This window comes from Octopus bimaculoides, chromosome 10 (genome assembly GCF_046866305.1).
Source record: "Octopus bimaculoides isolate indiv1 chromosome 10, ASM4686630v1, whole genome shotgun sequence".
Taxonomy (NCBI): domain Eukaryota; kingdom Metazoa; phylum Mollusca; class Cephalopoda; order Octopoda; family Octopodidae; genus Octopus; species Octopus bimaculoides.
The window spans coordinates 44,020,664-44,033,094 of NC_142937.1; the positions used below are offsets into that span (position 1 = coordinate 44,020,664).

Below are 12,431 nucleotides of genomic sequence, written 5' to 3' on the forward strand. Positions count from 1 at the left end.
ATTGGTGGAGTAAAGACTGAATTATGACTGGTTACTTTTGTGGTGAAACAATTAATTTTTTTTTAAATCTTTTTTCACTTCCTTAAAGATTTTAAGGTCTGTTAAACAAACCTTCTGTTATTAATACAGACTTATATGATAGCATTTACAGATTATATTAATGATTAGAATCATTGCATTTATAATTTTAAATCTTTTTCACTGTTGGTGTAGCAAACACAAAATAAAAATGTCCATATAAGGCGCAGGAGTGGCTGTGTGGTAAGTAGCTTGCTTACCAACCACATGGTTCCGGGTTCATTCCCACTGCGTGGCACCTTGGGCAAGTGTCTTCTACTATAGCCTCGGACTGACCAAAGCCTTGTGAGTGGATTTGGTAGACGGAAACTGAAAGAAGCCTGTCGTATATATGTACATGTATATGTATGTGTGTGTATATGTTTGTGTGTCTGTGTTTGTCCCCCCAACATTGCTTGATAACCGATGCTGGTATATTTACGTCCCCGTAACTTAGTGGTTTGGCAAAAGAGACCAATAGAATAAGTACTAGGCTTACAAAGAATAAGTCCTGGGGTCGATTTGCTTGACTAAAGGTGGTGCTCCAGCATGGCCGCAGTCAAATGACTGAAACAAGTAAAAGAGTATATAAGCACAGTTATTTTGTAATTAATAGTATTTCCATATTGAAATGATGAATCCAAGGAAGAAGTCATAGCAGAAATATCAGGTATAAAAAGTCACCAGAAAATTTCTATAAATGACACACGTAATAAATTTTTTTGAAGAAGTTTGTTTCCCTCAAGGTTCTAGGTTCAGCCCACTGCATTGCACTTTGGGCAAGGGCCTTCTACTAAAGCTTCAGGCTGGTCACTGGCTTATGAGTTATTAAATTAAAACTGTGTAGAAGTCTATCATATCTACCTAGCTATCTAACAATATATCTCTTTTTCTATCTATCTATTGATTTTTTACATACACACACACATACATACATATCATCATCACCAACATCATCATTTAACATCTACATTCCATGCTGGCATGGATTGGATTGTTTGACAGGAGCTGGTCAGCTGGAGAGCTAACCAAGTTCCAACTGTCTATTTTGGCATGGTTTCTAGGGCTGGGTGCCCTACCTAAGGCCAACCACTTTACAGAGTTTACTGGATGCTTTTTGTGTAGTATCAATATGGGTGTTCACTTCTACATAGCACCAGCATGAGTGCATTTACCTGGCACCAGCACAGGCACTTGTGCATGGCATCAGTACAAGTACTTTTTACGTGACACCAGTACCCACAAGCCCTCAAGGGAAGGACCCCTCAGCTGAGAGGGTTACATAGAGGACATACCTGTATGTATGGACAACCACAATTCTCTTTTGTGAGGCCCAGCATCTGAAGACCCTATCTCACTAACTTGTCCCGTCTTCTTGGTTCTCCCCAAGGTTCCCTCTCCAATTTAAGATCGGCACTACATTGCTCATTTGTTGATAGGTTCATGTGTGGGTGTTTGTCCCCAAGCAGTTGACAGCTGGTGTTGGTTTGTTTATGTTGCCATAACATACCATTTCAGCCAAATGTGAGTAAAAGAATAAGTACTAGATATAAAATAATCATTGGTATTGATTTGTCTGACCAAATTATTCAAGGTGGTGCTCCAGTATGGCAACTGAAGGAAGCCTGTAAAAGAGTATCCTCTAATATATTGTGCAACAAACATTTTATATAACAAATTACATATCTTTATATTACATAATGGTAAAATATACATTCTATGATTTCTTTATTTAATAAAAATAATATCTATCTATAATGGAAGAGTGATGACAGCCATTCAAAAGCACATGTATAGTGTGATGTTCACTTTTGTTTTATTTCATGGTAATATTATAAACTACCAAAAGCTGTGGAATTATATGAGACATCATTTTTTTTTTTAACACTTTATGGTGTGTATTACTATCATAATGTAAAAACAAAAGTGACTAGGGTGTATGTATTTGTTTTAAATTGCTAACATGCTGCTTCCACAATGTAATTTTATAAATAGTGAATTGGCAGATGCATAAGAACATCAGATAGAATGTTTCTTGTCATTTGTTGTGAATTTCTGTTGAGACCAACTTTGCCTTTCATCCTTTCAGTGTTCAATAAAAAAAGTATCAATCCAGGATATTGGATTTGCAGAACAGTAAGAATATCAGACAGGATATCCTTGTGATAGCTGTTCCTGCTCTTTGAACTCTGATTTAAAATCTTGCCATAGTGTGCTTCAAACCACAAAGGCAAGTCCCTATTGCAGCATGTGTGGCTTGTACCCCTCAGCAACCCTGAGAGCTATACCATGCTGGACAGGTCAAAGGATAGAGGCCAGGCTAATATGAACCACCTCTTTCCAGGAATAAAAATGGGTTTGAAAAGGGTTGACAGCACTACATAAAAAAAAATCAAAGTTACAGAAGAAATATCATTGATAATTCAAAACCAACAAGACCATACATTAAGGACAGCCCAGAGTTGAGAACAGTGATAAAAAGTCATTGATGGATGGACTATCCTCTAAAAGGAATGAAGAACTTAAGTAAGTAATGGTTTATTTAGGTAACAGAGTTAATATATCACACAATTTAACACTATTGCATAGCATCTTGATCTTTAGCTGAGTCCACTCGGCTGCAAACATTTGCATTAGATCTCCAGTTTGAGTATCCTTTCTTCCTGCTCTCCAATCAGTCACAGAAACCCTGTTAGGGGCACTGCCTTCACTCCCAACTAAAAGATTAGGAAAAAAAGAAAAGAAATGTCTCTACTTCATAACTTGATCTCAGATTAAGTCCCTTGCCAGATAAGCATAACTCTAAATTTTCCATAACATGACATTTATATGAATTGAAATATTTGAAGGTTTGTCTGAGGGGAAAATGTAACTTACCATTTGATAGATTATTTTCCTATTGAAACCTTTTTAAATGATAAATCAAAAAAAAAAAAAAAAAAATCACAGGAAAAATATCAGGGATAAAAAGTCACAAGAAAAAATATTAGGAATAAAAAATATTGGGAATAAAAAACCAAAGGTAAATTTCAATAAATGACAAATTTGATAAAGTATTTTGTTTATTTTTTTATTGAAGATATTGAAATGAATGTTTGTTTGTTTTTTTTTGCATATATCATCATTATCATCATCATTTAACATCCACTTTTCAATGCTTGTTACGGGTGTGTTAGGGCAGATTTTTCTACGACTACATGCCCTTCCTGTCACCAACACTTATCTGTGTCCAGACAAAGTAATAGTTCCCTATGGTCTGATATGATTTTCACAGTAAGCTGGAATCAAACAACATACATGTATGATAGTGATTCTTGTTTACAACTATCACATATATCAAGACAAGGCTACACACACACACACAAACATATCTATATTACAGGCTTCTTCAAGTTTTCATTTACCAAATCCACATACAAGCCTTTGGTCAGCTCAGGGCTATGGTAGGAGACACTTGCCCATGGTACCTCACAGTGAGATTGAACTTGAAGCCACATGGTTAGGAAGTAAGCTTCTTAACCACACAGCCATAGCTGTGCCTATTGTGTATTGTAATTTAGAAAGCCAATTTGTAAAATCATATGGGCATCAGATAGATTGCTTTGTTCCAGCTCTCTGCACTCTAAATTCAAACCCCACCAACATCAACTTTACCTTTAATCCTTTCAGGGTTAATCAATTAAGTAGCAGTCCACTACTGCAGTCAACTCCCCACCTCTCTCTCTCTCTTTCTGTTCTGGAACAAATCAGTTTTGGTCAGAACTGGAGAGGGATGGGACTTGCTATGCAGAGCAATCTTAGCAGCATTATAGGCCCCCAGGCAAATCAATGCACTGGGCCCTATAGTATTTATTTATTTATTGACAGTAAGCCACAGCATACATAACTCAGATTTGGACCCCTAGACATGTGATCACCCTCCTCCCCAGACAACTGCTCTGTGTGCCTATGGTTTGAGATGGCACTGATGTCATGATGGTATTCCTTTCACATCATCTAGCAGTTTTGGGCCCAAAGTAAAGCAAAACAAGGTAAATTTCATTATGCAAATTATGTTGTTATTGTGTACAAGTGATGCATCGTCAGTTAATAAGTGATTAAAATTATCATTAACTATTAAAGTAATTAAACAAATGATACAAATTTTCCTGACCAGAATTTGCTGATTCTGTCATTGCATTACAGCAAGAGTATAATACCTTTACACTTTCATCATAATATAATGAGTAGATTGTGGAGGCGCAATGGCCCAGTGATTAGGGCAGCAGACTCACGGTCATAGGATTGTGGTTTCAATTCCCAGACCGGGCATTGTAAGTGTTTATTGAGTGAAAACACCTAAAGCTCCACGAGGCTTCGGCAGTAGATGGTAGCGAACCCTGCTGTACTCTTTCACCGCAACTTTCTCTCACTCTTACTTCCTGTTTCTTACTTCCGGCGGCGGCGGTGGTGGTGACGATGATGACTGAGCATATCTTAAATCATAATTAAGAGTTGTACTTAAGCTAAATTTATTCAAAGATATATCAAACTAAATATTTTGAAATACATAACTAATGAGACACGTAGCTTAGTTGTTAGAGTATGACACTCATGAATATGAGGATATTGGTTCAATTTCTGGACTGGATGGCACATTACGTCCTTGAGCAAGGTATTTAATTTCACAGTGTTCCAATATAGTCAGCTGTAAATGAGCACTAGCTGGGTACTGGTCACTCTTCATCCAGATGTCAAATCCTGGATGAGCTGTTGGATTGAAGGTGGAGGAATTGAGAGGATGTTTATCTCTGCATGTGACTACATAGTTACCTAAAACAATTAGCAAAGGGTGGCACATATTGCCAACCCATATTACAAATCCCAGCTGGCTATATTACGCAAGGGTGAGTCAGAAGGTTATGCAGTTTTTATTTGCATTACTTTCTCATTCACCATTGTATTTAATTAAATTTATTCAAATATGGACCCAGTAATCCAATGTACCAGGCATTTGGGCTGAATTTGACAGTTGGCCTAAAAGGAAAAGAAAACACATCACATCTAAAAATAAAAGTATTTTGAAATACTAAAAACTATCAGCTAGATTATGGTTAGGAGTTAACAGTTTACTTAAAGTAGCTGCCCTCACCTTCCACCATGGCCTCAAGACAATTCCAGAACCTGGTGCATGCATTCCTCAGTGTCTCTGGGAAGATCTTTTAACACCTCCTTGATCTTGGTCGCCATCTTGGCTTTAGTGCTAGGCAGTTGGTGTCTTTCTCAACTGTGCCCCAGACATGGTAATCCATGGGATTATAATCAGAGGAATTAAGAGGCCTGAAATTAGGACTGGTGAAGTCATAGAAATTCTCTCAAAACTACTTCTGATTCTTTCTGGAGCTAGGGTACAGAGCTGAATCCTGCTGCCAAAAAATATAGCCTTTCAGCAGCAACTCGCTTCAGCTGGAGTTTGATCAAAGTCTCCAGCAATTTCACATAGCCATATGAACTAAATCGAAGGCCCTGTTCAATGAAGTGGGCTAGCATGATGCCACTCTCACTGAAGTTACCCCTGGAGACCATTAACTTTCTGCTGGCTGTGGTAACATAGTCTATGTTGCAGCTATTCATGTCATGTCTTCCAGCCTTTACAATGTTCACAAAGCATTGAGCCTGATGTCAGTTTTTTGATACCTGGTGTAAATAGTCATGATACTGGTAACTCTTTTCCAATGGCTTAAGATGGCTTAAGGCAGCAAACTGGCAGAACCGTTAGCACACTGGCCAAAATGCTTAATGGGATTCATCTGTCTTTACATTCAATTTCCATAGAGGTCAACTTCACCTGTCATCCTTTTTGGGTCGATAAAATAAGTACCAGTCAAGTAGTGGAGTTGATGTAACTGACTTGCCCCCCTCCCCACCCACACAATTTCAAACCTTGTGTCTATAATAGAAAGGAATTTGCAAATGGCTTCCAGTTTTCCATGTCAGCTAACTTTTTCTCAACTATGACTCTAATCCTTATGCTCTCCTACACTGACCCTGAAAAAAGGAGACATAAAAAAATCATCAAATTTAGCCAGAATACCCTGTATACATAAGTAAAATATATTCCAAAATGTCTTCCAAATATGAAAAATGGCCAAACCTTCATAAAATGTGTGTGTGTGTGTGTGTGTGTGTGTATCTTTGTGTTTTTCTGCCATCACCACTACCACCAACACATAACAACCTGTCTTGGGTTGTTTACATTCCCATAGTAGCAATTCAGTAAAAGGGACCAATAAAATAAGTACCAGGCTTAAAACTAAGAACTGGAGTTGATTTGTTTGGCAGAATTCTTCATTTGTTTAGCAGAACCCTTCATGGTAGTGCCTTAGCATGGCTACAGTCCTATTACTGAAACAAGTAAAAGATAAGTGTATGCCTAGTATACAAATGTTAAGTCAAATATATCCCAAAATTTCTGCCAAATATGAAGCATGGCCAAAGCCTCATAAAAAATGTTTAATTGGCATATTAGATATACATGTATGTGTGTGCGTGTGTGTGTGTGTGTGGGAGTGTTTGTGTGTGTGTGTATGTGTTTGTGTGTATGTGTGTGTGTGTGTGGCTTAGTGGTTAGGGTATTTGGTTCACAATCATATGATCATGAGTTTAAGGCGACAAGCTGGCAGAAATGTTAGCATGGCTGGCGAAATGCTTAGCAGTATTTCATCTGTCTCTATGTTCTGAGTTCATATTCCGCCAAGGTCGACTTTGCCTTTCATCTTTTCGGGGTGGATAAATCAAGTACCAGTTGCGTACTGGGGTCGATCTAATCAACTGGCCCCTTCCCCCAAAATTTCAGGCCTTGTGCCTAGAGTAGAAACGATATGGTCATGAGTTTGATTCCTCGTGGCGCACTGTGTGCTTGAGCAAAACACTTTACTTCATGCTGATCCATTCCACTCAGCTGGCAAAAATGAGTTGCATCTATATTTCAAAGGGCCAGTATTGTCACATTCTGTATCAAGCTGAATCTCCCTGAGAACTACATTAAGGGTACACAAGTCTGTAGACTGTTCAGCTACTTGCACATTAATTTCACAAACAGGCTGTTCTGTTGATCAGATCGACTAGAACCCTTGCAAAGGAACTGGCTTGCAAGTTGGAGAAACTTCAGACTTACTATCAGATCCAGTAGCCATATAAATACTCTTTGAGGTGCCAAAATGTATCCGAAAAAGTTCTGGAAAATGAGCAATAGGGCAGAGATAAGACAAGTAGGGAATTGAAGTGAAAAATCTGAGTTGCATTGAATATAATCCATTGAGAGAGAGCAATGGTAACTTATACAACAGCTGCACATAGGTGAAGTGAGAAAGCAAATAGGCTTTATAGTCATCAGCTTTTTGAGTGTAGAAAAACCAGCTGCACTGGCACCAACATTGTGACACAATGTTATCTATAGGGTGGAAAATGCTAAGTGCTGACAGGAAAAGGTGACCATGGTATATGAAAACCAAAGAAAATATGAAGAGTTTGGATTTCAGGATGTTGAGGCTTCATCAGGGATATGACACAGGATCTATGGGGACAGTGATATATCATACTCTTGACTCATGCAAGTGTGAAAAGTGGCTATTTAAATGATGAGGACTTTTAACTTTCAAGTGAGTGGAGAGGCAGGATTCTGGCTTAATCAGAGTCCATGATGCTCTTTAGAGATCAAACAGATTGGTAGGAGAAAGAAGAAACTATTCTTAGACAGGAAGCCTAGTTCAAATACTTGCAACAGAATAAGCTCATTTAGCTTGCCAAGTCATATTTTCCATGCTGCTACTATGTGCCAAGTGTATTTTTTATGGAAAAAGTGCTATAAAGATAAATGTTATAGATGGTAATGAATTATATTATATAACATAATGTCTAATAAAACTACTATTTTCAAATATAGGCTAAAAGTGCAATGGTTTAATAACTTGTCATCATCATCATCATCATTTAACGTCCGTTTTCCATGCTGGCATGGGTTGGACAAGTAATTAATGTTATCAGCATATCTCATGAGAGAGTTGAGAATATTCTGCTCAATGAACTTGGCTTGATGAGCAAGCCATTCCCTCTCTGCTCAGTGGGCACCATGTCTTCTGACACATTATCAAATGTGCACCAAGCTGATCACATCACAGGAAGACCTGACATTGTTTGAGAGAGATCCAGCAGGTTTCCTTGAGTGTTTCCTAAACCAGGATAAATGTTGGCTTCATCACTTTGAGCCAGTGACAAAGAGACAATACATGCAGGGCAAACACCCCTCCTCACCTGTTCCAAAGAAGGCCAAAATTATTTCATCTGCAGGTTAGGTGATGGCCTCAGTTTTTGAGATGCAAAAAGTCTTGTGTTTATTGACTATTTTCAAAAGGGTTGCACCATCAATAGAGAATATTATGCCAACTTGCTGAGGCAATTATGAAAGGCTATCAAGACCAAATGACCAGGAAAACTGATGAATGGTGTTTTGTTTCATCAGGACCATTCTCCAGCACAGTAGTCCTTGCTTTCAATGGTTGCTGTGCATGGCTGTGACTTTGAACTAGTTAGTCACTGTCCCTATGCTCTTGATCTGGTTCCATCTGACTATCATTTATTCGCCAACATATGAAAAAAACCACTTGGCTGGGAACCAGTATCACAGTGATGATAATGCCATACCTGCAGTTGATGACTTTTTTTTGACCAACAGGAAGAAAGCTTCTTCACCAATGGGATCTAAGCACAGTAACACTGATGTAAGTAGTGTGTGGAGCACAAGAAGTCTATGTTGATAAATAAACTTCATTTGGTCACATTCCATGAAAGTATCTTGATCAGCTTATGAACTTTCCAGTCAACTTTTGTGGTTGCAAAGTGGACTTCTCAACCACACAGCTATGTCTATAGGATATAGAGGACCTGATATGATTGTTGTTATAAGGAAGCAAAGTAGTAGTAGAATCATTAGGAGGCTGGTCAAAATGCCAAGCAACTTTTCTTCCAGCTTTATGCTATGAGCTTTTCTTTTCAGGGTTGATAAAATAAATACCAGTCAAGAATCTGAGTCAATGTAATAAACTAGCACCCTCCCCTGAAATTTCATACTTTTGGCTCCTGCGCAGGTGGCACGTAAAATACACCATTTTGAGCGTGGCTGTTGCCAGTACCGCCTGACTGGCCTTCGTGCCCACTACACTTTCAGAGTGGTTGGCGTTAGGAAGGGCATCCAGCTGTAGAAACTCTGCCAAATCAGATTGTAGCCTGATGTAGCTATCTGGTTCACCAGTCCTCAGTCAAATCGTCCAACCCATGTTAGCATAGAAAGCGGACGTTAAACGATGATGATGATGATGATGTACTCATAGCAGAAAAAAAAAAGAGGAAAAGAATTATGGTTGTTGTTGTTTAGTTTCAGGTCAACTCTGATTGAGCTGATTGTGGACAAAGATGTTCCAAATATGATCTTCCCATCTTCTCAGCCACATTCAGGACCACAATATTCAATGAGTCCTTTTGGGCTGTGATTTGAGGGCAATTTGGCAGCTGGATCAAGTGTTTATGTAGCAGTTTCTTTGGCATTGTGATATTATAAAACTGGTGCCAGTATTAATCACAATAGTGTATGTAACAATTCTTGATGTTAAATATGCTGCTTCAAACAAGAATGTGGAGACAAGAAATGTGACACTGGTACAAGAAAAGGGAGAAATTATCAGTCTTAAGATTTGTGAGCATCTATAAATAACACCAAGCATCAATATAATGCAGATATGCATTGTCTGCAGTTGCTAAAAGCTAAAGGAAAGTAATTTCAGTTTCAAGACTTCAGAAATTCAGGTAAGAAAGTTTGTGTTTGTCTTTTTGTTGTATTTTCTTTTCTTTTTTTTTTTACCCCAAGTTAAAACTTACAATTAGTAGGAAACAAAAAGAAAAAGGAGAAAAAAATTCCAGTTGTTGCATAAACAGGAAATTATGAGTTATGCTAGAGGGAAATGTAACGAAGTTGAGATCTTCATGCCTTCAAAAGTAAGAATATCAATTTAATAAACGATATTGATTAGTGACGGAGTAAGAGGGGGAGGGGGATTCATTGAGAAACGTTTTGTTAATATCTATTTCAAAAGAAATATTTTCATAGCATAAAATTATACTTAATAATTTATTTTTATTTTTTGAAGAAGTAACAAAATTATATTTTTGCATTTGGAGATGCAAATGTATGTGGTATAGAGAAAAAAAAAAAGCTGCAGTAACTGCGTCTATCGAAGGATGTCATTTAGTGCGGCGCTGCTAAGTACCGGCATGCAGCGATTCCTTGTTTTTCGCTAACATCGTCGTCGTCGTTGTTGTTGTTGCCCGCTGAGCCAGCAGCGACATCTGGTGGTCACATGATCATCATTCAAAGCAAATGGCGGCTTTATGCAGTCGAATAAATGGCGGGAATCTTATGTCTAAACTGTTATTTAGGGAGGTAAGGAGACCTGTTATTTGTATCTGCTGCCGCTTTCTTCTTTCTATTTCTCACCAGATTTCGGCCGTCCAGTTGTTGTCTTTGCTGTTTTTTTTTCCTGTTAAAAAAAAATAATAATAATAATAATAAACCCTATCATTGATGTGCAAAGATTAGATAAATTGAGCGACAATTTCTATCTACCCCGAATGAGCCAAGTGAAGAAGAAATATCGCAAGTAAGGAGAAGGAAATACGAAAAATATCTTTATCCGTTTAGGTGTATTTTCTGGTAGAAAAAAAAATAATTACTGGATGCACAGTTTATTCTTTCGAAGCTTATGTATGACACGGAGTGAATCTTCTGCTTCGAATAAAAAAACATATATATATACATACATACCATATATATGTATATATTGAAGTCGATGAAAAAATATGTATTTATTCTTAGTGACTCCTATCTTACAAATATCCGCTAAAACCTCTCATACGTGTTTTTGTTATTTTTTAAATCAATCCACCGTATAGCTTTCTTTGTCGTCTGATTTTTTCAATGAAACCTTTCTAAATTACACATTGTCACTTAATATATAATTGACACATGAGGCTTGAGTGAATAAACACAGTAAACCTACTCTATCTAACATCAACTGTATCCCACTCAATTTTAAAGCTATTTCCTTTATTCATACGAAAATGTAACATTCATTTTCTTGTGTCTTCTCTCGGTTTATTCTCTATAAACGCATCACAAATCGGTTTGTGTATTACATATATAGTTTTTCCTCTTCAATTATCATATAAATACTTATAAACGTACATTTGTCTTTTGTGTGTATGTTTATGTAACATCCTTTATTCTCGCTCTTCCTTTCTTTAACATATATGCATACACGTGTGTGTATATATATATATATATATATAACGATGACCACTAAAGTGGACATTTAATGATGCTAGAAGATCACATGTGTCTACTAAAACCTAATAGTTCTCAAAAGAAATTCTTTTGAGAACCATTAGGTCTTAGTAGACACAACATGTGATCTTCTTCTAGCACATTAAATGTCCACTTTAGTGGTCATCGTTATATATAAACATATACTTTAATCCCCTAAGATCTCAAATATTTTTTCTGAATCTCTCTGATTCTTTCAATGTGTTAGCTTCCTGATAATAAATCGATATTAATTAATATCTGACTTTTTACCCTATGTTTTAATTTGATTATATATCTATATCTATATATACATATACATGTATAATGCGCACACACACAGTATGTATATTCATGGAACCGCTAAACGTGTGTGCAGTATTGAAATGCAGATGTGCCATAAAGAGATCTCTTTTGCTTTGTTAGACTTAAGACTCCGTCCCCTCTCTCTGTATCTTTATCCATCTTTCTCTTCCACTTCTCATCTGTCAAAAACTCTTTTTTAACAACATGGTTTCTTATATCTACATAGCACACACGCAATCGTTTTATATATATACACATAGATGCATAAACACACGCTTTTAAGCCGCTATATAACACTTTCTGTATATAATAATCAACCACTTGCTCTTGTATTACAAAATCTATTGATATTTATTATACAGAATCACATCACATCGTCTAAACAAAAATAGACATACACACACACACACAAATGAACAAAATGGGTTTTATAGGAAGATTTCGAGTCGTTTAATTCAGTGTTTTGTGTTGCCTTCTCTCACTCTCTCGTCATATTAATGGGTGATTGTCTTCGACAAGTTTCTCTGCCTCTATACTTCAAAGTCTATGATATGCTTTCGTGCATAATCCATTCCTTACATTTGAACGGACATTATTAAAATTAAGGAAGATATTTGAGTGTTTATTATTTTTTTTATCCGTTTCTCTTTTTAATCACTGGAACATTATTTTTTTA

General features: G+C 37.0%; 2 protein-coding genes across 3 annotated transcripts in view; one reads left to right on the plus strand and one right to left on the minus strand.

The window, feature by feature from the left end:
- LOC106868235 (sorting nexin-30) overlaps window positions 1-12,431 on the minus strand; it is a 412,233-nt gene that overhangs the window by 286,645 nt on the left and 113,157 nt on the right. The window lies entirely within an intron of this gene.
- Window positions 10,312-12,431, plus strand: part of LOC106868234 (DDB1- and CUL4-associated factor 15) — a 58,847-nt gene continuing 56,727 nt past the window's right edge. The window contains exon 1 of one of the 2 annotated variants that reach the window (XM_089358566.1): window positions 10,312-10,531. Coding sequence is in view for 1 of the 2 variants with exons in the window: in XM_089358565.1 (XP_089214691.1) it covers window positions 10,469-10,531 (63 nt within the window). In the remaining variant the exon portion in view is untranslated. The remainder of the gene's footprint in view (window positions 10,532-12,431) is intronic. The other variant, XM_089358565.1, reaches the window with a different exon arrangement.